Source organism: Aotus nancymaae, unplaced genomic scaffold (assembly GCF_030222135.1).
Source record: "Aotus nancymaae isolate 86718 unplaced genomic scaffold, 86718_ANA_hifiasm-v0.15.2.pri h1tg000010l, whole genome shotgun sequence".
Taxonomy (NCBI): Eukaryota; Metazoa; Chordata; class Mammalia; order Primates; family Aotidae; genus Aotus; species Aotus nancymaae.
This window is the reverse complement of record NW_026988421.1, coordinates 39,999-57,250: the sequence shown is the minus strand read 5'-3', so window position 1 is coordinate 57,250 and position 17,252 is coordinate 39,999. Positions and strand designations below refer to the sequence as shown.

General features: G+C 51.7%; 1 protein-coding gene across 1 annotated transcript in view; it reads right to left on the bottom strand.

Moving 5' to 3' along the window:
• LOC105727849 (transcription elongation regulator 1-like protein) overlaps positions 1 to 17,252 on the bottom strand; it is a 74,629-nt gene that overhangs the window by 26,103 nt on the left and 31,274 nt on the right. Inside the window, exon 6 of the mRNA XM_064373724.1 lies at positions 13,460 to 13,529. Coding sequence (XP_064229794.1) covers positions 13,460 to 13,529 — 70 coding nt within the window. The remainder of the gene's footprint in view (positions 1 to 13,459; positions 13,530 to 17,252) is intronic.

The following is a 17,252-nucleotide window of genomic DNA, read 5'->3' as shown; positions in this document are numbered from 1 at the left end:
TGCCGGGCTCACTCCAGTTACGTTTCATCATAAATGACTTCTCTTGCAGCCTCACTTCTAACAAGTGGCTGCACAGTGCCACACACTGCCAGCATCCCCAGGGGCCCTTTGGCAGTATGGTTTGCTGGGAAGAATGGATTGGGAACCTAAAATGTTAGGCGAAGATAGAACAAATAATTAATCTGGCCTTTACTCCCAGTTCCTGGCAGAGAGCTCCAAAAAATTCTTGAAGTATCCTAAGTGCTAGGCGTGACCTCTGTTATTCCTAAGGAGACCTCTCCACCACACCACACCTTAGTCACACTAATAAGACCACTCACTGGGTTCTTAGTTTCAACGAAGGGGCTGGCCTGCCCGGAAACACCAGCCCTGAGATTAGAGGACTGGAATGTCCAGCCCCTCCCACCACCTGCCATCCAGGGTGGGGAGAGGGGCTGGAGACTGAATTCGATCTTCCTGCTAGTAATCAATAAATTAATCAATCATTTCTCTGTAATAAAACCCTTGAACAATGAGTTCCGGAGTGCTCTGGTTGGTGAACACATCGGCACACTGGCACCAGGACAAATGCAAGGGGGACAGAGGGTCCTGCCCTTGGGACCCTTCCCGATCTCACCCCCGAGTCTCTTCCATTTGGCTGTTCCCGAGTTGCCACCTTGATAATAAAACTGTAATCATAAGCATATCACTTTCTGTGAGTTTTATGAGTCATTCTAGCAAATTGTCAAACCCGAAGGAGGGTTTTGAGAGCTCCAGAATTTGTAGCCATGTCAGACAGATGTGAAGGTGGTCTGGAATCCCACCTGCAGCAGTGTCTGAGGTAGGGACGGTCTTCTTGGCACCGAGCCCTTCCCCTGTGGGGTCTGCAGTGTCTCGGGTGGTTGGTGTCAGAATTAGACTTAATCGTAGGACACCCAGGTTGTGTCAGAGAATTGTTATCAAAATTTGGGTGCCATCAAATTCACTTCAGTTGCACTCAGCAGGCACTTCCGTGGGGACAAAGGTGTGGTCCTCCCAACCGGGACAACCTGCCTCGTTTCTCTGAGCCTCCCAGGTTGTTCGTCTATTACAGAACCCACTGGCCCCACTCGGATGTCCTGAGGCTTAACAGCACCCCTCACCTGCAGGGGCCTGCTGAGGGCTGCGTGGGCCCCTTGGTCAGCAACCAGCTGCTGGTATCTGCCACAGACCCTGCTCCAGAACCCAGGATCCCAGGCCCCTGCCCTCGCCAGGCTCGCATTCTAGAGGGAGGGACAGAGAGTAACACATAACCAATTCCACCAAGTAAGTAAGTTGGGTGGTGTATTCAAAGATGCTGGATGCTCAGGAAGTCACAAAAAGCAAACAAATTAACACAGTTGACGGAGGTTCTGAGACCACCACGAGGCAGGCAGGACACCCACAGGCAGATCCTGGGAGGAAGTGAGGAGCCCTGGGGGCATCGGGGAGAACATTCCAGACTCAGGGCTCAGCTATGCAAGGGCCCTAAAGTGGGAGCATCTCGGAATGTTCCAGAGACAGTCGCAAGGAGGCCAGTGACAGGAGGGGTGGGGGGCAGTGCTCAGAGATCTGCGGGGGTCCAGGTCCTGCTGTGTCCTCGCCCACGGTAGGGCCGTGACATTTTACTCCCAGTGACATGGAAACCCAGAGCCTCTGAGCAGAGTGACACATCCTGGCCTCCGACTGCCCCGAGTCCTGACTCAGCACTCACTTCTCTGCCTACCTGGCCAGTGGCCACTCTGAGTGCAGAGACAGCTCTGGGCAGCACCCGGGGAGCCAGGGTGGGAGCGGGTTCCTGCCTGGAGCTGCTGGAGCTGCCTCTGGAGTGCAAGGTTATTCCCACCAGGACCCCACAAAGCCGAGGCCCTGCCCCATCTTCTCAAATGCGCCTTCCTAGACATTCCAAGACTCTCTGTGACCATGTCCTTGGTGTGCTTTTGAAAATCATGTGTTGTTCCAGTTGGGGCATGAGTGGGAAGAGGCCACCTGGAGGAAAAGACACCTGACCAGGTAACGTCACGACATCAGGCTGGACCCGCGGCGGGAGCCCCTGGAGAGTGGGGGACACTCTTCTCAGTCACTGTGGCGTGGACCAGAGTGCGTCTTTCCTTGCCTTGCTGTCGCCATAAGGTGATGTACATCCGCACACACCGCCTGGCCCTTTGGTCAGGGTTTGACCATCCCAAGCGTCTCTGGCCTCTGACAGGTCTCCAAGGCTGTAATTCCAGGGCCTGGGGCCAGGCTTCTGAGCTGGAGGAGGCCCACCTAAGACCCATGAGCATCCTATGCAGCCAAGCTCCAGATTCCGCTTTCTAAAGGAACACGGTTCCAGGGTCCCCAGCCTTCCTCTCACAGCATGTGGGAGTCCTGGTCCCCCAGGCCAGCCCCACCCCAGCCCTTGTCTTGGCACCACAGACCTTGACCTTTTGAGCAATGTTTCTGGAATTTGTCCAGCGTGGAATTACTGCCACATTTCTGTAAGTCTTCTGACTGAGTAGCCACTGAGTTCTACTCTTATTGAAAAAAATTGTCAGAGAAATTTACAAAACAAGGTTACTTTTTGCAAGTGCTCTACGGTTTTAATATTTTCAGCTCTATGCCATGCACGCATGAAGAGCAAGACTTCAAGGCCAAAGCAAGGCTGGACCCCCGACTGGCCTGGCTCATGACTGCCGCCCATCCGTGGATGTGCACTGCACTGACCTCTACAAGCCCCACCTTCTTTATCCCCAGATGACAACAACAGCAGGATCTGCATCTCAGGGTGGGCTGGGAGGCGGTGCTGGGCGTGAATGAAACGCTTGGCCTCTGAGCTCGGAACCTGGGCTTTCCCACCGCTGTGCTCTGCGCTCTCCAGCGAGTCTCTTCACTTCCCCAACCCTCCATTTCTTCATCTATAAAGCGGAAATAATAATGGTAGCAACCACTTGGGATTTGCTTGTAAGAATTAAAAGAAATAAGAAGAATCCCTTATATCCACCGACTGCCCACTGTGTCAAACCTTCTCCTCCCCAGCATCCCTCCATAACCTCATTTCATCAGCATGACCCCACTGTCCAGGTGGGAAATCTGACATCATGCATTTAAAGTATTAACACCATGGCTGGTCTATAAATAGTATTCATGACAATGATGGTGGTGATGATGATACAGTGATGATGGTGATGAAGGTGGTGGTGGTGATGGTGGTGATGGTGGTGGTGGTGATGGTGATGGTGATGAAGGTGGTGGTGGTGATGGTGATGGTGGTGATGGTGATGGTGGTGATGGTGATGGTGATGGTGGTGGTGATGGTGATGAAGGTGGTGATGGTGGTGATGGTGATGGTGGTGAAGGTGGTGGTGATGAAGGTGGTGATGGTGATGGTGGTGATGAAGGTGGTGGTGGTGATGGTGATGGTGGTGATGATGGTGATGGTGATGATGATACAGTGATGATGGTGATGAAGGTGGTGGTGGTGATGGTGATGGTGATGATGAGGGTGATGATGATGGTGATGAAGATGATGATGGTGATGAAGATGATAATGGTGATGATGATGATGATGGTGGTGGTGATGATGATCCTTCACCTTCATCATCTCTGGCAGCTTCTGACCTTCCACACCAGTTCTTTCCAGGCTGTGTTCCAGCCCTCTGTTCATCCGATGACATCTCATTATTTTTTTTGATTTTATGGATGGGAAGAACCTGTTCTTTCTTCCAGCAAAGAGGGCTGGGAATTTATCATCAAAATACTGCCAGACTGTAAATCTGGCCTTAGACACAATGTGAAATTCTGCAGGAATCAAAGTTTCTGTGAATCCTTTGCCTTATGGGGCCTCAGACATTCTAACGTGTGGTTGTAACAAATGATCTTCAGATGAGACGAACTTTGAAAGATCTGTGTTGTCTAGTTTTTTAGCCTCGACACCGTGCAGTGCAGAAGCGTGCCTCTGGCAGCGGTAAGGAAGATTGGCACATCAGTCAGGGTGGGCTGCAGGCCCCCAGGTGAGACAGGAGCACAGGCAGGGGTGTCGGTTCCGCCAGCTCTGCTCTGCTCACGTGGACAGGCAGGATCCACAGTCAGTGATGACACCGAGATGGATGCCTCCCCAGCATGGATCACGGCCACCAGAAAACCCTGGCTGTGGGGCTGGGTGCTGGCCCTGAACAGGGACCCTGCCGACAGGTAGGTGACTCAGCAGGAGCTGCTGTGCCCCTGTGCTTACACAGAGTTGACACTGCCCGGTGCACAGAGATGGGACTCTGGGATGGGCAGGGATGCAAAATCCTCCTAGAGGAGGGAGCGTGAGTTCCCAGCTGGGGTCTGGGCTGCTGGGATCTCCAGGGACCTGTGTGCCCCACCCACAGGCTCACTGCTGGCCTGTCCTGCATGGCTGGCTCCTGACTGCCTACCACCCCTGCTTCTGCCCTGCTCACTTCACCCCTTCCAGGAATCACACACCCTTCCTGGTTCTGCCTAAGGCCAGGCAGGCCCCACGTGACTGGATACCTGCCCCCCAGTCTTCTGCATGACCACACTCATCTGCCCCGTGTGCATTTGCTGTCCATGTGGCTATGGCACATGGTCCATGCTGGGGGTAGGGGGCAGAATGAGAAGTGATCCGGCCCTGGGAGCTGCGGCCTCCTGGACCCTCCACCATGCTGAGAGGCAGGCTCACCAAGGCTCTGCCAGCTGAGGTTTATGAGTCACTCAGAAGGCAGAACACCTGCTCAGAAGGGTTTGCTGGTGGCCTCATTCTGGCTGGGGCAGAATCCCAGGGAGCCCCAGGCTCCAGCTCTCAGCTGTGGGAAGCAGGGCAGCTCTGTGCTGCAAGGTGGCAGCTCTGGCCCAAGCTTCTGCTTCGAGACAGGCTGTGCCAGGGACCATGTTTGGCCGGCATCAGTGCCAACTGCCAGGCTTCCCCAGGAATGAGGAGGCCCTTTAGCACCTCTCCAGGACGTGTTTCTGCACCTGGTACTTGTGCAGTCTCCTCATGAGGGAACTCACGCTGGTGGCTCCAGAGAGGTGGCATCTTCCACCACCCAGAGCAGCACAGACACCAGGCCAGGCCCTGTGCTTTGGCAGGCAGTTTTCCGGTAACATTTACAACATTGCCAAAGCTCTCAACCTGAGATCTTGGTCTCGGAGCTCTCAAAACTCTGGGCTGGGCCAGACAAGAGCTGAGGGAGACAGCCGGGGCACCTAGGCTCGAGAATTCGGGGCATGGCTGACAGAGGCTGATTAATTGCTGAAAAGCAAACCCACGACAACAAAAACCTATTTTCTCGTCTCTGCTTGCTGCCTCCAGGTGCTGATTTTAGGGGATATTGAAGGAGACACATCAGCCCAGTCACATGCATCTCAGGACACAGGACTCTAAGGAATTCGAAGATTTAAAACAGAAACAACTGCAGGGAACTAAATACCGCAAAGGCAGAGGGGAAATGTTTTTATCTCCCAGATAAAAGCACACCGAATTATTAGAGTATAAAAGCACACTGGATTGTTACAGTCACAGAACAAAAGGCCTGTAGACAGCATCTTCACACACTGATGGGCGAAGAACCCCCAGGCATGCCAGTGTGTGTGGGCAAGGCCAGGCCAGGGCCCTGGCAGAGGACTGAGGCACGTCCCAGGCCCTGAGCACCGGCTAGCCCATGACCCTGTCATGAGCAGCGTTCCCAGGCCGAGAGGCAGCCCCCAGGCCTCCACGGCTAAGAGGCTGGTGGGAAGCAGAGGCGGGAGCAAGCAGAGGACTTCCGGGGTCCAAACCTCGGAGGAACCCAGGAGGCCCAGGAAGGTGGAACGGGCAGGGCCTGTGAGTATTTTATGCTGGATAAAACTGGGCCCTAAACACAGACTGGTGAGCACGGTACAGCAGCTACCTCAACAGACAGAGATGCCAGGGAATGGAGGGGCAGGTCCACATAGAGTGTGACGCAGAGCGAAGGGACAGGTCCCTAAAACACAGCCCCCGTCACACTCACAGACTCAGAGAAGGAGTCCCAGAGCCACAGACCTAGGGACAGGTCCCTAAAACACAGCCCCCGTCACACTCACAGACTCAGAGAAGGAGTCCCAGAGCCACAGACCTAGGGACAGGTCCCTAAAACACAGCCCCCATCACACTCACAGACTCAGAGAAGGAGTCCCAGAGCCACAGACCTGGGGACGGCTCCCCACAAAACACAACCCACATCACAATATAGACTCTAGGATGGAACCCCAGAGCCACAGACCTGGGGACAGCCCCCCCCCAAACACAGACCCCATCACAATCACAGACTCTGGGAGGGCGTCTCAGAGCCACAGACTTGGGAACAGGTCCCTAAAACACAGCCCCCGCCACAATCACAGACTCAGAGAAGGAGTCCCAGAGCCACAGACTTGGGGACGGCTCCCCGGAAAACACAACCCACATCACAATATAGACTCTAGGATGGAACCCCAGAGCCACAGACCTGGGGACAGCCCCCCAAAACACAGCCCCCATCACAATCACAGACTCTAGGATGGGGGGGTCCCACAGACACAGTTGAGAAGCCAGAACAGGTCCTCCAAAACACAGCTCCCATCACAACCCAGACTCTGAGAAGGAGTCCAGAGCCACAGGCCTGAGGACGAGTCCCCAGAAAACAGAGCCCATGTCACAATCACAGACTCTAGGACACAGTCCCAGAGCCACAGACCTGGGGACGCTGCCCTGGGCCACCGCTCTGATCATGGTCTCACCTACAGCGATGGCAGAGAACCACCATGGTCCCATCCCATACACCGCTATCAAGAGGCACTGACATCAGAGAAACATCCCCGGGTGGCAGAGGCACTGCAGGGGCACGCCCAGATAGCAGATGACAATTCAGCTGGCTGTTCAAAACGGAACTAAATATTAAAAGAGAAAAATAGGTGTAATAAAATGTCAGCGTATGATTTAAAAATGAGTAAAAAAGAATATTGGTTAAATACTTGAAAGAAAATCTGAGAAAATCTGGGAAATAATTATAAACTGAAAGGAAAAGTGGGAACGAAGAATAAACTAGAAGAAACACAAGAGTGAATAAATGTCAAAAGTTACATCGTAAAAGAAACGGAAGGTGAGAAGGAAAGAAGAACGTGATGACGAAAGGTCAACAGCGGGCAAAGGAGGTGACCCAGGAGGAGGCTGAGGGAGAACCAGGCAGTCCACAGATGACTCCAAGCCATGAAACAGAACAGAGAGGACAGCGACTCAAGAAAACGCCCTTACATGAGAAAGGCATCCACCCACATTTTCATAAGATACACCTGGTATCTGGGAAAATGAACCAACCGTCACCAAGAATGAGACATACTCTATCACTGTCTCCTACAGGATAAAGACAGTAACTAAATCAACTAAACGGTCACCTGTGTTTACATCCAGTTCCTGGTAAGTTGCTCATCTTCCCAGGACACCGGGCAACCAGTGCAGTACTTTGGAAATTGACATTTAAAGGAAAGAATCAAGTGTTTGTTGTGTGTTTTCAGTTTAAAAGGTACCTGGACGGAGCCAATAGTTTATGAGGCTAAGTTCCTCTTTATGAAAGCAGGCGAGTTAGTAAATGCAGACAAAATGTCAGAATTAAGAGATTAGCACTAAGCAATCTCTAAGGAAGTCATAGATCAAAATAAATCATCTGCTTGCGTCACGAAAAGACAGATGAGCCGACGTCGCCCGCTTCCTGCTGGAAGGAACTCAGAACCAGCGTGAAGTACTCCTGCCAGAGCGCTAACGAAACCTGGACCAGATAAAGCTCTAGGTACGAAGGTAGGTGTACTAAAACTGCAGGGGACAGAAGAACAGGCCTACAAACCATGCCCCGGGCACGATCTGCGTCCAAACCGTGCTCCAGGGATGCGACGATCTATGTCCAAATGACGGGAACCGTTAACACTTGTAAAGAAGCTCTCACTTCTTTAAAAACAAAAGAAAATAAAAATGAGGCGTAGAAGGGAAAACGCCAGCAGGTTAAAAGAGACTTAGGAGAGAGAAGCGGAGGGCAATACCTGAACCTGACTCAGGCCTGACATGAAAGCGAAACTCCAGGAGAAAATAAAACAGTCAAGGAAATTTAAACCATGGCTGGGAGCCCATTAGATCACGTTAAGGGATTATTTGTTCTTTAGATGTGACTATGTTATCATGCTTATATTTTTAATATCTTTATATTTTAGGGCCGGGCGTGGTGGCTCACGCCTGTAATCCCAGCACTTTGGGAGGTTGAGGCGGGTGGATCACGAGGTCAAGAGATCGAGACCATCCTGGTCAACATGGTGAAACCCCGTCTCTACTAAAAATACAAAAATTAGCTGGGCATGGTGGCACGTGCCTGTAATCCCAGCTACTCAGGAGGCTGAGGCAGGAGAATTGCCTGAACCCAGGAGGCAGAGGTTGCAGTGAGCCGAGATCGCGCCATTGCACTCCAGCCTGGGTAACAAGAGCGAAACTCCGTCTCCAAAAAAAAAAAAAAAACTTTATATTTTAGTATTATATTCTAGAATATTTACAAATAAGATTTGTATGATGTTGAGGGTTCGTTTCAAACCAATCTAGAGGGTCGTGGACTAAAGATCAATGTTGGCCCGGGGTTGACACTGGAAAATGAATGCCTGGAGGTGAACTGTGCTGTTCTAGTTTTTACGTTGAACTTTTCCATAATAAAAAGTTAAAAATAGGTAAAATAATACTGTAATTGGGTACATTTGTTTTTTACATTTATCTGTTGAGCCTTTTCAACCCCGTGTCAGGCAGCTAAGCAGGCACCGGGCCATCTATGCCACCTGCCTCCTCTGTCACTATAGGAGAGACAGTCACAAGAGGAGGGTAATCCGGAGCCACAGATCTGCACAACGTCAAAGGGTTTGGCTTTGGTGGACATCACTCCATCTCGTGGGATCGTTTGAACTGACCCAACCTGTTGTATTAGCCCGTTCTCACACTGCTGTAAGGAACTACCCGAGACTGGGTAATTCACAAAGAAAGGTTTAATTGACTCACAGTTCAACATGGTTAGGGAGACCCCAGGAAACTTTCAATCATGGCAGAAGTTGAAGAGGAAGCAAGGCGTGCCTTACATGGTGGCTGGAGAGAGAGTGGGGTGCAGGGAGACTTGCGCAAACTTAAACCGAGAACTCACTATGCTGAGACCACCATGAGGGAAACTGATCCCATGATCCAATCACCTCCCACAAGACCCCTCCCCTGACATATACTGTATTAGTCTGTTCTCATGCTGCTGATAAAGACATACCTGAGACTGGACAATTTACAAAGACAAAAGGATTTAATGGAATCACAGTTCCACATGTCTGGGAAGGCCCCACAGTCATGGTGGAAGGCAAAAGTCATCTCTTACACGGTGGCAGGCAAGAGAGAATGTGTGCAGGGGAACTCCCCTTTATAAAACCATCAGATCTCGTGAGACTCACTCACTATCACGAGAACAGCCAGAGAAAGACCCGCCCCAGTGATTCAATTTCCTCCCAGTGGGTCCCTCCCATGACATGTGGGAATTACAGGAGCTACAATTCAAGATGAGATTTGGGTGGGGACATAGCCAACCATGTCACATGGGGATTACAGTTCCAGATGAGGGTGGGTGGAGAGTCACAGGCAAACCACGTCGCCCATCTATCTCCCCCCACGTGACCATTTTCTCTTTGGCTTCTCCCACCCTGGCTGTCCCCTCAGGGCCCACACCCCTCTGTCCCTCTGCCTGTCATCCTGTGATCTGCTCTGACCCTCTCTTCTTCCTCATTCAAGTCGAGCATTTCTTACCACAGAAGTGATGATCAGACTGAAGAGTTAACCTGTCATTTCTCATAAATACAGAAGAAATACGTTCTCTCTCATGGGAGAGGAAACTACCTGAGATGGTTATAAATTTACACCTCCAAGTGGTTATAGAGTGAGCCAAATATCTGATAACCAGCCTTGTGAAGAAAGTAGTGAGGTTGGGGGAAACTGAGTCCCCCACTCAGTGATCGCCACATCCCGCAGTGAGGGGCATCAGACCCCTGGCAAACCCTAATTACACTGTAAATATGGGGTAACTGGATTATATGGAAAGAATGCTGAAAACAGACCCACCTTCTGGAGAGAAAGCAAATCATTGGGGCATTCCCGTGAGCACCTATGCAAGCTACACTTTGTGCATTTCACAAGCCCTCAGCCACAGCGGCACAAAACAATGTGATGACTTAAGAAAGTGTATTTCAACTTCAGAACACCGCAGCAATTCCAGAAATCACAGGTGTGATTCGAGTCGCCGTGTCCAGGTGTCTGAAGCTCAGGCGCTCATTCTTGGGGGAAGGTGGCAGACAACTGTGGTGAAGCCACCCAGCATGGACTGCCACCCTGCACGCGTGAGGGCAGAGGGAGAGGAGGGGCTGCGGATGGCACGCTCCCCAGAGCCCTCATGAAAGGGAGAGTTATAAAGTCAGAAGATCAAAGATCAACGCAGATCTGAACTGTTAAAAGACCCACTCATCAGAAACTGGCAGCACCTCCAGGCCCTGAGCAGGAAGGGACCAAGCGGCCATGCAGCTATTTTCCAGCCCCAGGGAAGATGCATAGTCCTCAAGAATGCATCCCTCTAAATAGTAAATAACAAGCTATTTGAAATGACACTCACCACGTCGTTTAGAATATTTCAGTAATTTGGATGCTTGTCATTGTGACATATCTCCTCTGAGAGGATTTCAGGAAAAGTTTCACGTGGTCCTGAATTACCTGCACAATCGATTTAATTCCATCTATGCATGAATGCCCAAAATGTGTATTGATTGTGCCAGGTTTCACAAGAAACGTGGGGAGGAGAGACCAGTGTCCAACATAATCATCGTCACAGCTTATTTGTTTGTTTCTTAAACATCACAGTCCGGCTGCTGAGTCATGCGTTGCAGGAGAATTTTAAGTGTTCTTTGATGAGGCAAAATTGCACTATGCACACAAAAAGGGCGGGGCCAAGTGGACAGATTTCAGCAGGCCCCCTGGAGGCACGTTCTCTATACGGGCCAGACTCTACTCCATAAAAATACATAAAAGCAGTTAGGAGCTTGAGGAGTACATGGACTTACTGACAATAACCTTCACAAAGAGAGATTAAAATGCCAGGTTGATGCTGGTGGTTCATCCAGCCTGGGTGATTCGCCCGAGTAGGGGGCGTGCAGGCCGGTGCTTCGGAGGAGCTTTGGGAAAACCTGCCCGATGGCGAAGCTTCCAAACAGAGGGCACGACTTTGTAAACTGGCTCATGAACGCATGCCCAGGACTCAACGGGTGTGCTTGGTCCTCAGTCTGGCTGCAAGAGGAACGCCAAAGCATTTTCCTCCCAGATCTCGGGGTGGGACACGGCCTCCCGAGAGTCTCCCTCTCCCACGAATCTTCCCGGCTGGAACCAGTGTGGAGATGAACAGCTGCCAGAATGGGGGCAGCTCCCTGCAAAACATCCGTGCATGTTTCAAAGTCGGTTTTCAATGACGCAAGTCACTCAGATGATTAAAACCGAAATTAGCGTTTCGATGTTGTTGAAATGCCAACTGTCGGGAACTGAGGCTGGCCCCATGGGAGGGCGAGTGAGCTGGGCGGTACAGGCAGACAGCCCTGCTGCTTCGGATCCAGGGCGCTTTTCCTCCCACGAAGTTCAACATTCATCGAATCATGGCTACATTCCATGTTCCCTGGGCCTCAGGAAGCTCATCTGGTGTTTTAAATTAAGCACACATATCCAAAGACCAGCAGAGACCAGCTTAGCTGAGATCCACGTGTGAAGGTGAAATCAGAGGGGCTGCTCTGGGTCCTTTCCTGGAGCCCCCGGCCCCATCAGAGGTGCTCTGTGTCCATCCTTTGTGGCCCACACAGCATCCTTTGATCCCCAAAAGTGACTTGCTAAGGAGGAGGTTTGGGGTAGCCAGGAGATTGTGTGGGAGGCGTCCTCCCTCCACAACCAGTGAGCCCTGCCCTGCCATGCGCGGCCCAAGACCTCCCCACACAGCGCCTCGTGGGCTTCCATGTGCTGCGGGGCCAGAAGGCAGGAGCCCTGGGGAAGGAGAGCCCTGCCTCCTTGGAGATTGCCTCCCTGGCTTGGAGAAGACATTGTTATCCTTCTTTGCATTGTTCCAGAAAGTTCTGTGGTGTCTGCCTATATCAAACCACCAGGTCTGGTTCTAGAAAGTTCTGTGGTGTCTGCCTATATCAAACCACCAGGTCTGGTTCCATGTCTTTTGTCTGTGGCTCCATGGGCATCTAGCAGAGAGAAGAGGCTGCCCTGACCCCCGGCTGCTGGGCCTGCTAGGCACCCCCAGGCCCAGCACTTACTGTCCCCTCCCCTCTCTTCCTTGCCATCCTTTCGTCCTTTGCTAAAAAGTCAAAAGGACTGAACAGGTGAGAATGGGCACAGGCTCTGAATCAAAATTTCGTCTTCCCTTCATTGTGGCCAATATTTTTTATTGCAAATGTACATTTTTTAAAAGAGTAATGCATATGATGCCAAGATCCCTGACCACTTCCTGTGGGTTCCTATTGCTGGCCCAAGGTATCCCATGAGCAGTGCTATAAGGAGCCGGGTGCAGGATGAACGCACCTGTGGGCTGTGGCAGGACCCAGGGTCCCACAGGATGTCCAGGCATCATGGGGCCAATAGCAGCCCAGCTCAGGAAGAGCCTGGGAAGTGTCCCTCACTGATGTGCCTTTCAGTCCTCCATGCTCTTCTCTGCCAAAATGGGCCCAACAGCTGACACACTTCCACTTTCATCCCCTTATGCAAAACTCACAGGCAAGGCAGGCAGACCAGCAGCCACGCGGGAGGGGTCAAAGGGCAGGAGCCATCCCCTGGCTTGATAGGAAACAGGGATTCCCTACCTTGGTGCATGGCAGCTCCCGAAACCAAACCGTGACTAGCTGACTTGGAGGGAGAGCTTCCCACTGGCCGTGTACACCCTGCAGGCACGCGGGCATCATCTCACCTAGCAGTCCCAAGGCCCACTGGGGCCTCCACAGTGCCTCATCTTACGCATGAGAAATCTGAGATCAGGGTTGGCTGGCTTTGCCCAAAGTCATCAGGCAGGCAAGACATGCAGCTGGAGCACCAAGCCGGGGCTGCCTGACCCCTACACTTACCCTCCAACACAGCACACGGCACCACCTACGCACCTGGCCACATGACCTCTCCTACAGGGCTCCGGAAACACAGCAGGGCTGAGCATGTGGGCGCCTGGGTGGGCTGGGGTGGCAGGCCCTGTGCACAGTGTCTGAAGTGCCCCAAGCCCCCGAGACGCCTGCTTCATCAGGTGCCCAGGACACTGCTAAGATGGAACCTGAGATCTCTTCCCATCTGTCTAGCCGTTGAGTAAGTTCTTTGCTCATGGCCAAAGCAGTCAAAATGATGCCTTTTCTTTCTTCATCACCTGAGTGCCCAGTAGGGAGAGACCCGCTGGGGAAGATCATGGCCACCTACCGGTTCCTCTTGGTTTTCACGTCTTGATCTTCCCTGCCGTCCTCAGAACCGGACCCATCACTGTGCTCAGCTGAAAGAAAATCAGATGAACATGGTTGGTGTCATCAGCGCTCAGGGCTTTGGCAAAACCAGCAGGTGACACTCACTTTCACGCAGACTTATCTAGAAATTAAAAAAACAGGCTTCTCTTAAAGATTGATGTGAATCCTACAACGAGCTTCCTCTTGGCACACGTGCTTTTACATTGCAGCAGAACAGAAATCTGACTGTGCTGCTCTGCAGAGACAGCCTCTTTAGCCACTGTCTGTTTAGCAGGTGCTGGGCCTTCTAGAGGGGCCGGGGGGTGGAGAATTACAGGTGGGGTTCTGCCCAGCCTTAGGACGAGGGCCCGGGATGAGCAATTCTATGTCATGCTCTTGAGGGGAACCATGAGACCTGGGCCACTTTTGTGGCTGCTGCCCCAGGGAAGGGTGGCCCCCAGCAGCACCTACTCCAGGCCCAGGTCTCTCCGTCCACTGCAGCAGATAACAGCTGCTCTCCATCCACTGCAGCAGATAACAAGACTCTCCGATACCATAACAGCTGCTCTCCGTCCACTGCAGCAGATAACAGCTGCTCTCCGTCCACTGCAGCAGATAACAGCTGCTCTCCGTCCACTGCCGCAGATAACAAGACTCTCCGATACCCCAACACATGGCCACACCTCACTATAGACGCTCATCTACTTCCAAAAGCCAAATCCATTTTGAAGCCACGGTCCCCTATTTCCATCCTGAAGCTGTCATCCCTGCAAGTGTCTGATGAGCTTTTGGGATGAAAAAGTGAAAAAGTGCTTTGGTGTTCTCTATGGGTCCCCAGGAGGGAGGAGGAAGGATGAGGGTGCTGACGGTCCGGAGTATCACCACTTCTGCCCTGACAGGCGGAGTGACTTCCACACGCGCTGGGAGTCACAGCAGCCTCCCACTGGCTTCTCACTCTGCGTCTCCCTCTGCCTCATTCCACGCCTCCCAGCTTGGGTGTCTGGCTGGGCTAGGCTGGGCAGAGTGTCCCTCCGTGTTCCCATCCAGCCTTGGGGCACCTTCCCAGGGACCGCTGAGCCTGCACCTCCTTCCTGGGAGGGCCTACAGTGAGAACAGTGCTCAGCTTAGGATGGGTAAGTGCAGAGTTGATGAAAAAAGACATCAGTTTCAACAACTGCAGGGCCCTCCACACCTTTTCCTTCTATAAAACCTGACAATTCTCCCTACGCCTGTGTTTAGAATCCCAATAGTGCCTCTGTTACCAGCTCACAGTTCAAATCTATTTACAGGCTTGTTTTCAATGTACAGAAGAGAGGGTCAGGCTCTGGAAGCCCCTGCTCACCGCATTATTCTTGGGGGGGTCTTTGCCACCTGAATCACTCAGGCAGCTCATGGCTGCCCCTGTCCACATGAGCTACGGGACCACAGAGGCGGCCCTAGCAGGCCCGGGGTGTGGTGTGCCTGCCCTGTGCCTTCCAGCAAGGCTGCAGTGTCTGCTGCCCACGCCGTATGTGGGTGCTCCATCCCAGGGAGGGGTGGCCCCTGGAAGCGCCTCCCGAGGCCCACACTCAGCTACTCTCCATGCACAGCCTGTCACCCAGGCTGGAGTGCAGTGGCGTGATACTGGCTCACTACAACCTCTGCTTCCCCTGTTCAAGGAGTTCTCCTGCCTCAGCCTCCCAAGCAGCTGGAATCACAGGCACTCACCACCACACCCGGCTAATTTTTGCATTTTTAGTAGAGACAGGGTTTCAACATGTTGGACAAGCTGGTCTTGAACTCCTGACCCCAAGTGATTCACCTACCTCGGCCTCCCAAAGTGCTGGGATTACAGGCGTGAGTCGCCACGCCAGGCCAGCTGCAGGCATTTCTGCTTCCTGGCTGTGAGACCCTGCTCTGCCCATTCACACTGGGGAAACTTGGCTATGCCCTCCAGTCCTCTCCCCCTGGGGCACTGGGTCCTGGGCTCTCACTGTGCCCTCCTGGTTTTCCCTCCCTGGTGCCCTGGTTTCTCCTGGTCATTCCCACCTGGGTCACCGGGACCTCACAGAGGCTCCCTCAGCTCCCCTGGACCCTCAGCCTGACTGCCTTTCTGAACCTCGTGGTGTTTGAAATCTTTCCAAGGTGCGCCTCCTGCCTGCAGTGTCCAGGGGAAGGAACATTCCAGCTCCACCCGGAAGAAAGCATGGGAGAGGCACCTCTCCTCCACCCACACCAGAACATGCCCAGGGAGGCCATGGGTGAAACATCCACATTTCTTAAAATTTAAAAAATGAGGTCATACAATTACACGCATATTATTCAAAGTACATGTGCCTAATAGTAATAATTTTTGGGGGGTTTTAAACATTGGTTTGTTTTGAATAATTTCACCATGGGCAAAACTTTCCTAATTATGATCCAGACCCATAAATAAAAATATAAATACATTTAACAGGCTTAAACAATACAAAACCAGAGGGGTTGTCATGCACAATGGTGGCATAGCAAGCTCTCTGGCTGGGTGTCCATCAAAACTTATGTCAAGCTGCAGGGGGATTGGAAACAAGAATTTCAGCTCTCTGGAAGCAGACTGGGCATTTATTAAAGCTAAGGCTTGTGTAAGAATAGTGCTAGAGACTGGGCATGGTGGCTCACACCTGTAATCCTAGCACTTTGGAAGGCAGAGGCGGGAGGATCACCTAAGGTTAGGAGTTCAAGACCAGCCTGGCCAACATGGTGAAACCCTGTCTCTATTAAAAATACAAAAATAAGCCTGATGTGGTGGTGGGTGCCTGTAATCCCAGCTACTCGGGAGGCTGACACAGGAGAATCACTTGAACCTGGGAGGCTGGAGTCTCAGTGAGCTGAGCTCATGCCACTACACTCCAGCCTGGGCAACAGAGTGAAACTCCATCTCAAAAAATTTTTAAAAATTAAGAAAGAATAGTGCTAGAGAGTCTGCCATTCTTAGCTGACTGCAAAGACAAGGGAACAGAAGCTTCAGTCACCACACATGACGAGGAATACACGCTTCATGGGCATCGCCTTGCAAAACGCACACATGGATGGCTCCAGCCTGCACAAGCCCACGCCAGCGCTCCCTGGGAAGTGGGAGAATTCAGTTTCCAGAGTTGCCCCATCACAATGCTTATCATATCTAGATTTCAACAGAAAAACTTAAAAGCACGCAAAAGCAGGAAAGTACGGCCAGTTCACCTGAAAAAAAGAACTTGACAGAAACCATCCCTGAGGAAGGCTATGCGTAAAAACGAACCCAAATGGATTAAAGAGTTAAACGTGCAAGTTACAACTATAAAAGCTGTTGAAGAAAACGTAAGAATATCTTTGTGATGCTGCCTCCTCGCTGCAGTTTCTGCTCTGGGTGAGGGAAGAGGTGTAGAAGCAGGCGGTGGTGGCAGCTGCGTGACGCTGTGAGCGTACTGAACGCCGCTGAATCGGACACTTGCAAACGGTTAAATGGTCAACTTTGGGTGATGTATATTTTCCCATAATGAGAAAAAAAAAAAAACCACAGGCAACTTGTTCTATGGCAAAAACTCAAAAGAGCAGGAAAAATATACTAATAATATTGCAGTCAAACACTGATAGTCTTGATTTTCAAGTCCAAAGCACTCAATAAGAAAGAAAAGAAACACGACACAAAACGAATGGCCAACAAACCCGGGAAACCCTGTTCAGTTTCACTCAGAATCAAAGCAATGCCAGCTGAAGCAAAGGACGGCTTCATAATTAGGTCTGATGCTCTACAGCGCCAAGGAGATGATGCAGAA